General features: G+C 34.2%; 1 protein-coding gene and 1 long non-coding RNA gene across 9 annotated transcripts in view; both read left to right on the plus strand.

The window, feature by feature from the left end:
• Positions 1-16,724, plus strand: part of SUCO (SUN domain containing ossification factor) — a 92,193-nt gene that overhangs the window by 42,179 nt on the left and 33,290 nt on the right. For 5 of the 8 annotated variants that reach the window (XM_082702650.1, XM_082702643.1, XM_082702644.1 and 2 more), the window contains 6 exons: positions 7,884-7,991; positions 9,677-9,782; positions 11,717-11,737; positions 11,925-11,980; positions 12,474-12,565; positions 13,250-13,315. In XM_082702650.1, the coding sequence (XP_082558776.1) occupies positions 7,884-7,991; positions 9,677-9,782; positions 11,717-11,737; positions 11,925-11,980; positions 12,474-12,565; positions 13,250-13,315 (449 nt within the window). The remainder of the gene's footprint in view (positions 1-7,883; positions 7,992-9,676; positions 9,783-11,716; positions 11,738-11,924; positions 11,981-12,473; positions 12,566-13,249; positions 13,316-16,724) is intronic. The other 3 variants (XM_082702645.1, XM_082702646.1, XM_082702649.1) reach the window with 1 other exon arrangement.
• Positions 548-5,681, plus strand: LOC309849681. Its single transcript, XR_014303835.1, has 2 exons — positions 548-4,092; positions 5,024-5,681. It is a non-coding gene; the product is annotated as an uncharacterized lncRNA (long non-coding RNA).

Here is a 16,724-nt window from a genome sequence, read left to right on the forward strand (position 1 = left end):
CTAGAGTAATTGTGGACGAGGAGACCGGAGATTTAGACCAGTAGCCAGACCATCAAATTCTGTGTATACTTAGCTTAAAATTTTTTAAAGTTTGTTAGAGACCATGGAGGGAAGTGTTTAAGTAAGGAAGTGACACGATTTCACTGGAGTTTTAAGAAGGCTGGTTCTCAAAGGATGGCCTACAGCAGAATGCATTTGGGAGCAAGGACACCAGTTAGGAACCTGTATTGGCAGTGTTAGGTACAGAAGAGAGGGAGATCTGAAAGAGACTGTAGCAGATAAAATTGGCAGCTCTTGTTTAGTAATTGGATGTGGAGAGAGTTATCTAGCAAATCTCCCAGGGTTTTGACTCCTACTTGGATCTATGATTCTGCCATTAACTAAGGAAGAATATAGGCAAAGGAACAGATTTATGGAGGAAAATAATGTGTGATATACCAACAGTTTTATTAGATTATTTGATTTAATTGCTCAAAAGCAGCTGTTCAAAAAAGAATTGAGATAAGTCACTGCCATCATATTGATTTACTAAAAATACATACATTGATTTTTTTTTTTTTAATTTGAGGAGAAACTCTTTAAACTTTAAAGATGATGCTTATTTTCTGTTCTTGGCCTTCACTCCTTGTGGTACATTTACACCACAAATTATTTAAGGGTATTTAAGGATAATTTAAAAGTTTATTTTTCCCTGTGTCATAAATTGGATTTGAAGAAATGATCATCTGAGATTATAATTCAAGTGTTATTTTGAGGTTTTTGTTTTTATTTGTAGGAGCCTCTGTAGTCAATAACAGCTCGAGTTTTTATGTTCCTTAATTTTGTGTTTCAAACAGAAACATGCTGGGATCAAGTTATATGAAGGAGTCATAGCTGCCTATTTGTAATTTTAATGTTTCTGCCAAACTAGTATATGTGTTTACTGTATATTTAGTTTTTGCTCATTCATATATATGTATCTTCTCACTGTATAATTGAACTTCAGGGCACCTTTAATTGATATCACCTCATTTAAGTAAGTTAATTCTCCCAAGGTATATTAAGACCACTCAGTCTTACTGTAGTTTTATAAGTCTTAAAATCTGGTGGAATAAGTTTATACCTCATCTTCCTCAAAACTTTCTTCGCTATTTTTGTTTTTATTTAAATTCAAGCTAGCTAACATGTAATAGTATTGGTTTCAGGAGAAGACTTTAGTGATTCATCACTTACATACAACACGCGGTGCTCCTCACAGGTGCCCCCCTGGATGCCAATCACCCATTGATCCCATCCCCCCAAAGCACCTGCCCTTGAGCAACATGTTTGTTTTTTATAGTTAAGAGTTGCTTATCGTTCTCCTTCCTCTGTTTTTATCTCATTTTACTTTCCCTTCCCCTATCTTCATCTGTTTTGTTTCTTAAATTCCATATATGAGTGAAGTCATACGGTATTTGTCTTTCTCTAGCTGACTTATTTTGCACTTTAGTTCTATCCATGTTGTTGCAAATGGCAAGATTTCATTCTTTTTGATGGCTCAGTAATATTCCATTGTATATATTATACCACATCTTTTTTATCCATTCATCAGTTGAATGGAATGGGTTCTTTCCATAGTTTGGCTGTTGTTGATAATGCTGAATTGAGGTGCATATACCCCTTCGAATCTGTATTTTTGTGCATTGCTGGGTCATAGGGTAGTTCTGTTTTCAGCTTTGTAGAATAAGTTTGGAAGTTTTCCTTCCATTTCTCTTTATTTTGGAATAGTTTCAGAAGAATTGATACTAATTCTTCTTTAAATGGTTGGTAGAATTACCCTTGGGAATCCATCTGGCCCTGGACTCTTATTTGTTGATTAATTTGTGATTATTGATTCAGTTTCTTTGCTGGTTATGTGTCTGTTCAAGTTTTCTATTTCTTCTGGTTCAGTTTTGGTGATTTATATGTTTCTAGGGATCTATGCATTTCCTCCAGATTGCCCAATTTATTGGAATGTAATTACTCATAATACACTCTCCTGTAATTGTGTTTCTGCAGTGTTGGTTGTGATCTGTCCTTTTTCATTCCTCATTTTATTTATTTGGGTCCTTTCTCTTTCCTTTTTTGGTAAGTCAGGCTAAGGGTTTATCAATTCTGTTAATTTTTCAAAGAACCAGCTCCTACTTTCATTCATCTGTTCTACAGTTTTTAAAAATTTCTGTATCATTTATTTCTGCTTTAATCTTTAATTATTTCCATTCTTCTTCCGGCTTTAGGCTTTATTTGCTCTTCTTTTTCCAGCTCTTTTTGGTATAATGTTAGATTGTGTATTTGAGACTTTTCTGGCTTTTTGTGGAAGGCCTATATTGCTAGATACTTCTCTCTCATGACTGACCACCTTTGCTGCATCTCAAAGGTGGAAATGAAAGCTGTTGTGTTTTCATTTCCATTTGCTTCCATGTATTTTTAAATTTTTTTCTTTAATTTCCTGGTTAACCCATTCATTCTTTAGTAGGTTATTATTTAACCTCCATGTATTGGTGGTCTTTTCCAAATTTCTTCTTGTAGTTGACTCCCAGTTTCATAGTGCCATGGTCTGAAAATATGCATGGTGTGATATCAATCTTTATGTACTTGCTGAGACCTGATTTGTGACCCAGCATGTGATGTATTCTGGAGAGTGACCCATGTGCACTTGAGAGGAGTGTATATTCTGCTACATTAGCACTAAATGTTCTGAATGTTCTGTTAAGTCCATTTGATCCACTCTGTCATTCAAAGCCATTGTTTCCTCATTGATCTTCTGCTTAGATGATCTGTCCATTGCTGTAAGTGGGGGTGTTCCAATTCCCCTGCTAATATTGTATTATTATCAGTGAGTTTAAGTTTGTCATTAATTGATTTATATACTTGGCTTCTCCCACGGTGTGGGCATAAATATTTACAAGTGTTAAATCTTCTAGTTGAATAGATCTCTTAATGATATAGTGCCCTTCTGCATTTCTTATTACACTCTTTGGTTTAAAATCTAGTTTATCTTATGGCTGCTCCAGTTTCCTTTGACATCTGTTAGCATGATAGATGGTTCTCCACCCCTTCACTTTTAATCTGGAGGGATCTTTGGGTGTAAAATGAGTTTCTTGTAAGCAGCATATCAGTGGGTCTTTGGTTTTTATTTTTTTTTTAAACCATTCAGATAGCCTTTGTCTTTTGATTGGAGCATTAAGTCCATTTATATTCAGAGTGATAGTCTGAATATAGTCTTTGTTGCTTTTGGTCTCTTTTTCCTGCTCAGATGGTCCCCTTTAATATTTCCTGTAGAGCTAGTTTAGTGTTCATGAACTCCTTTAATTTTTGCTGTCTTGGAAACTCTCTATCTCTGCTGCTATTCTGAATACTAGCCTTACTGGATAGATTATTTTTGGTGGTTTTGGTGTGTTGAATTTAGTGTGTTGAATATATGCCACTTTCTTCTGGCCTGCCAAGTTTCTTTGGGCAGGTCTGCTGCTAACCTTACATGTCTACCTTTGTAGTTTAAGGCCTTTTGTCCCTAGGTGCTGTCAGAATTCTCTCTTTGTCTTTGTATTTTGCAAGTTTTACTGTGATATGTCTTGGTGTTGACCTGTTTGTTAATTTTCAGGGGAGTTCTCTTTGAGTCTTGGACTTGAATACATTTCCTTCCCCAGATTAGGAAAATTGGGGGCCATAATTTCTTCAGATAAACTTTCTGCTCCTTTTTCCTGCTTTTCTTCTGGGACTCCTGTGATAAGGATATTATTGTGTTTCATGGAATCGCTAAGTTCCCTAAGTCTGTATTCATGATCTACTAGTTTTCTTTCCTTCTTTTTTTCATCTTCATTATTTGCCATAATTTTATCTTGTATTTCACCTATTTATTCCTCTGTTTTTCTGTCATCATTGTGATTACATTCAGTCAGTCTTGCAGCATCTCCATTGTAGAACTTTTTTTTTTTTCTGCCTGACTAGTTTTTATGGTTTTAAATCTCTGTGGTAAGTTTTCTCTGGTGTCTTCCATGTTTTTTCAAGCCCATCTAGTCTTTTTTAAAATTAATATATTTGAGTAAAAGAGAGAGGGGAGGGACAGAGGAAGAGAAGTCTTAAGCAGACTCCTCAGTTAGCATGGAGCCCAACACAGGGTTTGATCCCAGGGCCCTGAGATTATGATCTGAGCTGAAATCAATAGCTGGCTGCTTGACCGACTGAGCCACCCAGGTGTCCCAACAAAATCTAATTTTTAAAAATATATTTTCAGGGACGCCTGGGTGGCTCAGTTGGTTAAGCAACTGCCTTCGGCTCAGGTCATGATCCCAGCGTCCTAGGATCGAGTCCCACATCGGGCTCCTTGCTCTGCAGGGAGCCTGCTTCTCCCTCTGACTCTGCCTTCCACTCTGTCTGCCTATGCTCGCTCTCGCTCGTTCTCTCTCTGACAAATAAATAAATAAAATCTTTAAAAAAAATAAAAAAAAATATATTTTCAATTGCAGCAGATAAATAGCTGCCCAGAAATGAATTTAACAAGATATATAATACTTAAATGAAAAATTTTAAAAATAATCTTACTGAAAGACATTAAAAGACAAAAAAGGATATGTCCTGTTTATACATAAGAAAACTCAATATATAAGTCATCTGATTCAGTAAAATTTCAAACAAAATTCATCATGACATTTAGGGAATTCAACAGGATAAGTCTGAAATTAATAAGAAAAAAGCAGTAGCAGAAGAGTAGCCAAGATGGTCCTGTAGAATATGATGCAAAAACTTGCCCTACCTGACACTCAGATCCAGAAAGCTAATTGAAGTGTGATGTTACTGCACATGGTGATAAACTGTGCAGGTGGAACAGAATAGGGAATACAGAAAGAAACCCCTGCTCATAAGGAAACTTTTTGATAAAGGTACAGTGTAAATCAGAGGTAAAGTGTGGAATTATTAAATAAACAATGTAGTTGAACTTAACCTCTCTCAAAAATAAAAGGGGGTGGGGTGCCTGGGTGGCTCAGTGGGTTAAAGCCTCTGCCTTTGGCTTAGGTCATGATCTCAGGGTCCTGGGATCAAGCCCCGCATCGGGCTCTCTGCTCAGTGGGGAGCCTGCTTCTTCCTCTCTCTCTCTGCCTGCCTCTCTGCCTACTTGTGGTCTCTATCTGTCAAATAAATAAATAAAATCTCAAAAATTAAAAAAGAAAAAAAAAAGGAGAAGATGTCAGGTTTTTAAATTCTAGAGAAAATTAACCTTTCACCTTCAGGTTTTTAGTCCCAGTGGAATTTTTTTTAATATATGGTGTGTAGAATGGGTTCATTCTTCTGTTTAGATAATTTTTTTTTTTTTAAATCAGGCTTATCTAAACAAACAGATCAAAGCATACCTAGTTTAAAGGTCCAGGCACTCCCCACTGCAAGCAGGGAGGACCTCTGCAGAGCAGGACAGACTTGTGGGAAAGAACAGCCAAACCCAGCAGCAGAGTGCACACAGCACATACCAGAAACACTACCTGAAGTGCCAGGTCCTGGACAGTGTACGACCCTTTCTTAATAATAACATGACTCTCAGGAGCAGGAAACATGACAAGCTCTCATAGTATGCAAAGGACAGAAACCTAGACAAAATGACAAAACAGAGGAATTTTCCCCAAAGGAATATCAAGAAGAAATCACAGCCAGGAATTTGCTCAAAACTGTTAACAAGGAGTGTATCTGAACAAGAATTTAGAACAACAGTCAGAAGAGTACTAGCTGCGCTTGGGATGCCTGAGTGGCTCAGTCAGGTAATTGGCCAGTTCTTGATTTTGGGCTCTGCGCTCAGCTGAGGAGTCTGCTTGGAGATTCCGTCTCCTCTCCCTCTGCCCCACCCCCACCCCCTGCTCACACTCATGTATGTGTTCTCTCTCTCAAATAATTAAAAAAAAATTACGATTTATTGTATATAGTTGTCCAGTTTTTTATATATGGACCTTACATGCAGCTATCCTTTTATATTCTCTTTTTTAATAATAGGCAGATTTTTCTTGGGATTTCTGTGTAGAAAATTATATCATCCCTACAAATTTTTCTTTTTAAAAAAATTATTTTAATCCTTTTCATCGATTTTACTTTTTGTCATTATGTGCTGGTAAAGACCTTGTTATTCCTTATTTTGAAGACATCACTTCTAACCTTATACCATTAGGTATCTTGTAAGTGTGGAACTCAGTTATAAAACCGTCTGGACCTATGGGTAGATACTAATTTTCTTTTAAGGGTGTAATTTAAAAGCTAAGTAAATGTTCACATGGTTCAGATCGAAAAAGGTATTTCAAAAGGGTGAGGGAATTATAGTGAGAGATATTCTTCTAATCTCTGTCATCTCTCTTCTTATTCAATGTTTAATTTTTAGATATCTTTTTAGTTTCTTCATGTAAAGGCAAATGTGGTAGGACTAAATCACTTCAGCAATGCAGGCAGGGGAAACACCTTTAGGGAAGGCAAAGGAACATGACTGAAAGCATTTGGGTCCTTTAAGTGTTCTATCTGGCCCCAAAGCTTTTCCCTAACCACCAAATGCTGAAAGTCCTGATTAGAGTACTACATCTCATGAGTATTTCTTTTTCCCAAATGCCACGCTGTGCACAGTTTTATTTTACACACATGGTACCATATTTGTAGTTCTTCCTAAGAAGCAGTGTTTTATGGCATTTTTCTATGTCTATAAATATAGGTCTCTGGCATTATTTTTATAGAATAGCTTTATTGAAGCATAACTGACAATAAACTGCAGCATGTCAGGATGTACAGTTTGATAATTTTTGACATTTAATCTATTTTCATAGATGATAATCTATGAAACTATCACCACAATAAAGATAATGAACATATCTACCTTCCCAAAATGTTTTCTCATCCTCCTGTGTAACTTTTCCTTCCTAACTCCTACCCCTATAGCAATTAAAGGTCTGTTTTCTATCACTGTAAATTACTTTACATTTTCTAGATCTTTATGTAAATGGAATATATAGTTGTGGTGTTTTTTGTTTTTTGTTTTTTGTTTTTTTTTTTTGGGACAGACCAAAATCACAAGTAGGCAGAGAGGCAGGCAGAGAGAGGAGGAAGCAGGCTCCCCACTGAGCAGAGAGCCCGATGCGGGGCTCGATCCCAGGACCCTGGGATCATGACCCGAGCCAAAGGCAGAGGCTTTAACCCACTGAGCCAGCCAGGCGCGCCTGTATAGTTTTTTGGTTTTTTTTTTTTTTAAGATTTTTAAGTTTTGATTTATTTGAGAGAGAGAGAGCATGAGCAGAGAGGAGGGGCAGAGGAAGCAGGATAAGCAGGCCCCCCCACTGATCATGACCTGAGCTGAAAGCAGATGCTTATAGGACTGAGCCACCCAGGTACCCCAGAATGTATAGTTTCTAGTAAAATTTTTAATGCCTCTTGGTATTTCACTCTTTGGGAGGCCTGTACTTGAGTCCTCTATGCTAAACATGTAGGTTGACTTTTTCTCCCAGCTCTTATAAACTGCCTTGCTATATATATTATAGTGTATATACAAGGGTGAATGTTTGGAGCTCTATGTCCTTAGGATAAATTTCTAAAAGTATATTGCTAAATCAAAGACTGTGGTACCCTTTGAGACTGTGTATATGCCCAGCTGCCCTCTAGACTAGTCACTTTACACTTTTGCTTGCTTTCCTTAGTGAAGTCATTCCTTCTCCAAGAATGTTCTTTGTCATTAAAAAAAGAACCTTTTAAAAAATACTGTACGACAAAAGCAGTGTCTTGTGTTATTTATAGTTACCCCCCCACTAGTGATATGCTTGGGAAATAGTGAGTAATTTAATGGAAGTCTAGTTTATGCAAATTGTTTATGTTTAATATGAACTATTATTTTGGTTGGCTTACCTCAATAATTGTCTTGTGTTCTTTGAAAGGTTTGTTATTGAACTTTGTGAACCTATTCAAGTAAAACAGCTTGATATTGCAAACTATGAATTATTTTCTTCAACTCCTAAAGACTTCCTCGTTTCTATCAGTGACAGGTAAATTCTAAAGCTGCTTTCTACAAGTTTATGTTGGATCTCCAGAATAAAGATTTCAAAATGGGTCACTTTAAAACTTTATTTTTTTATTTTAATGTATCAGTTTGTAAGAATAGTAATAATACTGTTGTATTAGGCACTTACTAATCACCTTACTTTATTAAATCATACAGTGCTTATAATCATATGATATTATTCTTTTATAAGGTGAGGAAACAGATAAGGAAAGGTTAAATAGGTTGCCCAGGTCACATGACTTGTGAATTGGAGAATCAGGATTCAAACCTAGATCTGTCCTTATTTTTAATTATTATGCTCTGTTGCTGCCAAACGTTTTTTTAAAAAGTTACTAAAAACTTTCATGAATCCTTCATTTTATATATAATGAGGTATATTTTTGTTATAGTGAATTTTAAAACGTTTGTTATGTGTGTGATTATAAAAGAGATGACATAAGGAATTTGGTAAAGAATCACAATCCATTCAAAGATAACTTATAAGCATTTTAATATATTCCTTCTAGGGCTTTATATGTACTTGTATATTTACTAATTCTATTTTAAAAATCAGCTTATATCCTGATAATATCCTTTCCTATTTTAAATAACACCATTTAAAATTTTTTGAGTATAGATAATGTATGATGTTATGTTAGTTTCAGGTGCACAACATATTGGTTCAGTAATTCTGTACATTAAGTATGCCATTTTTTTTTTTTTAAGTATGCCATTTTTAATGAATAGTTTATATTTTTCCTTCACTGGCAGTATTTACTCATTCAATAAATCCTTTCTGGAGCATCTCTGAAATGGTATATTGAAATGGTAATTTCATACTACCATACTGAAATGGTAGTATGCTGTTATTTATTCAGCTATTCTTCTGTTGTCGATCATTAATGGTTTTCCATTCTCCTCCCGCCTCACACTCTGCACCACATACATCCAGTTACTGAAATTAATTCTCAAGACCTTTTGAATTCCATCCATTTTTCACTTAATAACCTTGCTCAGATCACTTCTTTTTCTCTACACTGTACTTTTCTTATATGTCAGATGGACATACCCAGCTTTGACAAGTTAAGTATTTTTTAGTTTCAAGAGTACTCCATTATTTGAGGGATTTTTAAAACACTGTAGGAAATAAAAATGATAACTAGAAGGCTTTTATGTTCGATTTTCTTTTAAAGAGGGGGAGTAGCTATGTATGATCTGTAAAATTATAGTGTAATGGTAAAGGATTTTTTCTGTTTCCCTTTCCACTGGCACTTTTCTTTATATTTTTTTATCATCACACACTTGTTAGTATGTGAAGAGTAGTACCTCCCTCCAAAACAATTTCTTGACTACTCTTTGTTTTAAAACTTCCAGTTTACTTGGAAACCTAAGAAGCTTTTTGGTCCTGCCTTTTGTCTTACTCTTTTTTTGTTTTCTCTTTGATAATGGTGTGAGTTTTGAAAGATATTCTTTACCTGTAAAGAAAAACCTGTCAGAGTTTAGTTGGAAAACAAAGTGCATCTCTTTTTTTTTTTACTCCTATTTAAACTCCTATTTAAACTATGTTAAGTGAATGTGTGCACTTGGAGTGGAAAAAAATAAACAAGATATATTTTCAAGATGTGTTGGAACTTCTCAACATGTGGTTTATAATTTTTTAAAAAGAATGTTTATATTTATATTTCCTAGATATCCCACAAATAAGTGGATTAAGCTGGGTACTTTTCATGGTAGAGATGAGAGGAATGTCCAGAGTTTCCCTTTAGATGAGCAGATGTATGCAAAATATGTGAAGGTAATGTTTATACCTACCGGACTATGTTTTATAATGAAAACATACCTATTCATACCTTTTTATACCTTACCCCACCTTTTTAGAAATCCTAAAACTTAGGAAATTTAATGCAGTATTCTTTTTGATAAAATAATTCTGACCTGCATTTATTATTTTACAAAACAAATATGAATACATTCCCTTTTGTTTAATCTGACACTTATGCTAATTTTTTTGATACTTGCAGCTCTGATGAAATTTCAGATTATGTCTTAAAATTTTTTGAATCTCTATGTAAAATGCTATCTTCATCTCTCTGTATTTCAAAACCCAAATACTGAAGTCTTTGAAGCAGGTCTGATTTTTTTTTTACTAGAATCTGATTCTTAGATCATTTTAATTATAATATCCAGTTATTTGTTTTATATCTTTTCCCTTCTTTGTTGTATGTTCAAGTGAGATATCGTCCAAATACCAATTTCAAATAAACTTTTAAACACTTATATTCAGTATTCCTGCTGCTTTCTCCACCATTGCAAGGTGGAATTATCTACCAAAGTAGAATTAATTATCACTCTTGAATTGGATTTTAGACAAAATACAGGAGTTTCCTATTCCTCTGCTCCCCTCTTTTTTCTTTAAAATAATAGTACTCCTTCAAATGCCACTGTTTATAATACGACCTTTTGGAATGATAGCAGCTCTAATTTCTGTCTTTTCTTCTTTAAATATGATAACTTAAACTACCTGATCATCCTCTGGGATTTTACTGTCTGTGTCTTTTTTAAGCATGTATTAAATTGGCTTCTATGAATGGGTAAACTTGTAGTATTCCTAGTCTCAATATAGAAATGCTAAATTCTGTTTTTAAAAATACAGTTGATATTCTCTGTTAATGGTTAAACAGTATTCAGAAAATGAAGGTGTATTTTCCATTTCTTTTAAACAGTTGTTTAATGACCTTTTTATATAGCAGTTTCTACACTGTGATAAGGAAAATTTTTAAAAATTATTTGGCAGGTGATACAATTGTATTTAATTTTACAATTAAGGCAACCCACATGGTAATGTATTTCCAAGAATCATTCTTTATACCATCTACTTTATTAATAATGGCAGAACATAACTTACTGGTGGTATAAAAAGTGCCATTTCCTACTTGGTTCTTTTTATGGTGGGACACTATAAAGCATCTTGATGATGACTTTTCTAAAAAGTTCTTTTTGGTAGCATTAGTTCTAAAAAAAACATTTTTTCTAAAATGTTTTTCTAAAAAACAATCCAAAAAAAAATTTTATTCTGATCCTAATGTCAATAAATGTATACGTTTACCTGGATTTCCCTTATCCCAAAACTAAACCCAGATGTAGGGTCTACTTTTTACTAGCCTATATTTTAAAAGTAGATTGATATATATCTTTTAATTCTGTAAGTTATACTTGAAATAACATAACATCTGAAAAATTTATGCTTTCCCTAAAAAATTTATGTACAAAATGGTATAAGAGTAAATATTGTTATGCTAATCTTTTTATCAGTATGTATATACATGTGTATATCCACATATGTACCTATATATAGAGATATATATACATGAAGCATCTGTACTATTTGAATTAATTTAAGACACAGGTTGTTTCTAGATATTCTTTATTACTTTTAGGATATTTTTGTTTCTGACAGGTAAAACAGCAGCAATGAATTTTAGGTTATTCAACTTAACCTTAAAGTTAATTTCATTGTTACAGATAGATTATACTTTCTAGCTTTGGTGGTAAAAATTTAAATCATTGATTTGATTTCTGCAAAGAAATAAGAGTACTACAATGTTATCCATCACAGTACATTGCTTTCTATAATTATACAATATAATTTACAAATATTAAATGTTGCTTATAGCATGTTATTCAGACTTTGGAACTGATTTCTTTTTCTTTTCCTTCCTCTTGCTTCAGATGTTCATCAAATACATAAAGGTTAGCAACCTTCTCTTTTGCAATATTGAATAACAGGGCATGGCATATTACTGCATGACAAAAAAGCAAAACTTTACAGTTACTGATTTTTGGGGAAATGAGGACTTTATTTTTAGAAATGTTATAATGAAAGAAACTCCATATATTGTTAGATAATCTCACATGCATTGTGCTTTTTATTCTTTAGGTAGAGTTGGTATCACATTTTGGATCAGAGCACTTTTGTCCATTAAGCCTTATAAGGTAATACAGAACAACAGACATTTATCAAGTGTTTTTTTTTTTTTTTAAGTGGTGTGCAAAAATCCCAACATACTTAAAGTGAAGAAATAGTTTTCTATTATGTGAAGTTAATACTATAGAAATATAAGCTTGTAAACCTTTCTTGTTCTTGAATGCATTTTAGAAAAATGTAAAAATTTACTCTAAGAAAAAATAACCATCATGTGTGTCTGGTCTAGCTTGCTTGGTATTTTGCTATGATGATAGTATATGGAAAATTACTGGACTGATAAAACTGGCCATCACATTTTTAAATGCCTTGAATAGATAAAATTTGAATAGAAACAGTCGATGGATGACTACAGGTTGAGAAACAGTCATTATTTTGGAGTCCAAAAGCTAATGGCCCTCAAAAAATTACCAAAGTTAATGTATTTTGTCATTTATTATGAAGAGATGACTCTTCACAACTCTGTTTTGTTTTGAAAGTCTTTAATGGAGTTGTTGTTAACAGGGTATTTGGCACTAGCATGGTTGAAGAATATGAAGAGATTGCTGATTCCCAGTATCAGTCAGAACGTCAAGAATTATATGATGAGGACTATGGTAAGTGACTTGAAGACACGTGACTATTATGTATATTTTTTGCTTTTTTAAAGTCTCATAGCCTGAAGGGATAGGAGAGGATTTTATGACACCTTCCATTTATACTTTATCAAGCAAGTCCTAATTTTAGGAGATCTTAAATCATAGCCTGAAAAATGGAATTTTTACCTTCTTTAATTTTCCTGTAAGTGAAATGAAGACATTTACCAGCGGTTGGTAAAGTACATGGAAAAGTTAATAAAGTCTTACAAATGTGAATAAAATTTTGGTAAGCAGTGGAATTATTTTCCTTGGCTTGTCAGTTAGATAAATGGCTTATGAATCTCGTTTTCTTTTTGTGAACATATTTTAGATGTATAGTGAATATTTATTATAAAATAGGCTTTAAATGCCAGCTGACTTTGACAGGACATAATCCGAGCTTGCTTTTATTTATTTATTTATTTATTTGAGAGAGAGAGATCACAAGTAGGCAGAGAGGCAGGCAGAGAGAGAGGAGGAAGCAGGCTTCCTGCTGAGCAGAGAGCCCGATTCGGGGCTCGATCCCAGGACTCTGAGATCATGACCTGAGCCGAAGGCAGAGGCTTAATCCACTGAGCCACCCAGACGCCCCTAATTTGAGCTTTTAAATTTATTATTGGAGATAGTTCCCAGAGTAATTACTTTCAATTTCTCTTTAAACAGATTATCCACTGGATTATAATACTGGGGAGGATAAATCCTCAAAAAATCTTCTTGGTTCTGCTACAAGTGAGTATTTGGGGATTTTCTTAGACACTATCAAAATATTTCCCAACTTTTTTTTTCCCCTGACATATGTGGATATTTTGTTGTGGTATATAGTTTAGGAAGCCCCTCTCCCCCTAAGTATTGAACTTGAGTTGAAATCAAAGATAATAGTTTTGAAATGTATTTTTATAGAGATAAAATAAGAAGGGTGGATGAAAAGAAAGGAAAATATGTAAGCACAAGTTTGTTTTCTTACCTTAAGTGCTTATATTTTAAAGCTTTTTCCTTAGGAGAAGGGACTATGAATTTACTTGGGGAAAGAATTATTAAAGAGGTCCAGACTATATGAGTAGAAGTATCTGGCTAGTCATACTAGATGGGAAAGGAATTCGAATGGTCGGTAGTTCAGAGGTAGTAGGTATCAGTGAAATCCTAGCAAACAAGGAATCATTGACCTATGGATGTGGTTAGTTTCCTAATTAATTACAAACACAAAGGTGGTTCTTTTCCATAATAATAATGATTCTCAAGCAGTAACAATCATAATAATAATAAAAAAATAATAATAAACTCTTTGTAAACTAAAGAAATAATGACTAAGATACTAGTTCAGTTTTTGTTGTGCCAGCCTGTTACCTGAACCTAGTGGTAAGCTGGGAGAGAGTCTTGGAAAGACCATTACCAGCTGACACTTAATTGTTATTGTTATAGTTCAAGTAGGTACATTTTAATGGTTGTTATTTTTGGTTATTCGTAAATAACATAAAATACTGGAAGGAGTTTTGTTTTTATTTGGAGATTAATGGTTGATTATAATAAAAGTAAATCTTCGTGAGATCGATGACTAATTTCTTGTGCATTTTCCTTGCTTCTTTTAGTAAATTGACTTGCTTCAATCCCAGTCTCTTGTGTATATTGTCTCTTTATATCTTTTTAGGTTTTAGTATATATATTTCAGTAGATATTTTGTATAGCTATGGTATATGGAACTAGGTGTTTCCTCTGGTTTTTTCCAGGTATTTTTAAAAATACCTGTAGAAGAGGAACCCTTTATGTAATATTTAACTTTGTTGCATATTAGCTCAGTATACTTTGTTTCACTCTGTTGCTAGTCAGCTGACTTCTGTAGATTAGTGATTACTTTTAAGTAGCATTATTAGCTATCTAGTTGATGACAGCATTAAAAATAGGTTCTTGATTCATTCCTATGGGGTATAGTTTTTTTTTTTAAGAGTGAAAACATGATGCTGTTTTATCTATCTGGATATTTATGTTGTTCATGTCCTCAGATTTGTATTAAAAAATCTATGCTATGTGGTAGTCATCATAGCTCAATGATCCTACATTAAGTAGCTGTCTAGAAGCATCGTTAATTTTATGGAGTCAGAAAATAGCCCTAGACTGTTAGGGAAGAGAATGCCTTACTATCCTAGACAAAACTCAGTTTATATCACAATAGAGAGCATTTCCCTGTTGGTAATCACTTCATTGACCAAGGTATTATTTGTATTAATTAGATAAAGAATCTTCTTTATATTCTACTTTGGGATCTTTTACCTCAGAGATATGTTTCTTGGTAACATATCATTTATTTTTCTTTTGATGGCTCTCTCTATTTATCTTTCAGTGTTCTGGTGTTGAAAGAATTTGTTTAGTGAGAGGGAGGGAGGGTGGGAAGATGTCAGCTAAGCCTACACCATAGAAAATCGGGTTTAAAAAGATCTCCGTCTCTTGAAGTTTCAGAAAAAAGAGCCATTAGTAGCTGCAGTGATAAGACTTTGGTGTCACGAAGGTTATGGACATGACCTACCAGAGCTGTGTTCTATGCTTGTCCTTATGGAGAGTCTGGGACTATTTCTGAGCCTGACTTTGCTACCACCTCCAAGGTGGTATAACATTTAAGCAGTAAATAACAGTTGAATCAGGTGAAAGAGCTACTCTCTGGCACTGAAATATCTGAATTTGACTGTCATCATCACACTTTATGAATCAGCTTGAAATTGGCCAATTTTGAACCTGATGTACCTTTTAAATTTAGACAGTGGCTCCAAAACAGAATTCTGTGGGTTTAATTTCTTTTTTTTTTTTCTTTTCTTTTCTTTTTTTTTTTTTTTCTTTTTGTAGAACCTGGGGTAGAGGGAGAGGAGAATCTTAAGCAGATTCCATGCCCAGCACAGAGCCTAACACATTAGGGGCTCGATCTCACAACCCTGAGCCAATAACAAGAGTCAGACACTGATTGACTGGGCCACCCTGGTGCCTCCCCCAACCCCCCCCCCCCCCCCGTGGCTTTAATATTAACATAAACTCCTTTTTCCTTTTGGTATTAAGCAGTCAGTAGTTACAGGAAATATATGTCACCAGAGTACATTGATTCTATTGGAACTTGGTTGTCAAAGAGCATACATACTGAATATTTGGACATTCTTGACATCATATAATTCTCTTAGCTACCAAAAAGGGAGAAACCACTACGTTAGAGAAAGCAGCATTCTTGACTTTGTATAGTTATGGCAGCTCTTCTGCTTGATTATTTTATTTACATCCTTGAACCAGAACATTTGAATATTTTACATGAACAAAAAATTCTTAGTATCATTCTGCTTTCCTTGTACTTTGTCATGTGGATTTTCCAGACCATTCTCTACCTTGATATTCTTGCAAGTCTACCTTTACTTCTAAATATGGTCTGCATTTTGTAGAATTGCTTAAAGGCCAGGTTTCTGTGTATATGTTTAAGACAAAGTACAGTTTTTGTATTCTTTTACATGAAAGTATTTTTTATGAACGTATATATTTTAAAGACCTAGAAGGAGAAGGGAGGATGAGGGTGGGCATGCAGCAGAGGTATCTAAATACACATGGGAGGAAATAGTTACTTTGTTGGTTTGTCTTTTTATGTTGTAGCATAGATAGTTTGTTTTCCATAGAGAAAGGAGCCTTGGTGTGCTGAAGACTGAGTATTACATGTTGATGGTCCCTGGGGAGAATTTCATTCCCAAAAGAATGAGATTGGATGAATAGTGCCCTGCTCAAAGATAAAGGAGTTGACTACTCTGGAGGAAATTAAGGACAAATGTTAAGTTTGGTACTATATACCAAATTATTACCTTAGCCTATTCAGAAGGTTTTTTTAGTGGCCACATTATGACAAGCTATTGTGTGTTTGTATGCGAATTGGGAATGGTCAGAATAGAATATTCACAAAGCTGCTCTCTCTCAAAAGACAAAATAAGCCTACATTTGGCAGTGCTCTGAATAGAAGCAAAATTATTTTTTAGATGGACTGAGAATGTAGAAATTTGCCAAATTTTGCTTTTGTTACCAAGTAGCCCCCTGAAATAATGATAAAAGTAGTATTTTAAATGAAGGATGGTATAAATCTTCTTTATGTTTAGGTTAAAAAATAATACTCTAAAGCTGCTTTCTT

Source organism: Mustela nivalis (genome assembly GCF_964662115.1).
Source record: "Mustela nivalis genome assembly, chromosome: 16".
Lineage (NCBI taxonomy): Eukaryota > Metazoa > Chordata > Mammalia > Carnivora > Mustelidae > Mustela > Mustela nivalis.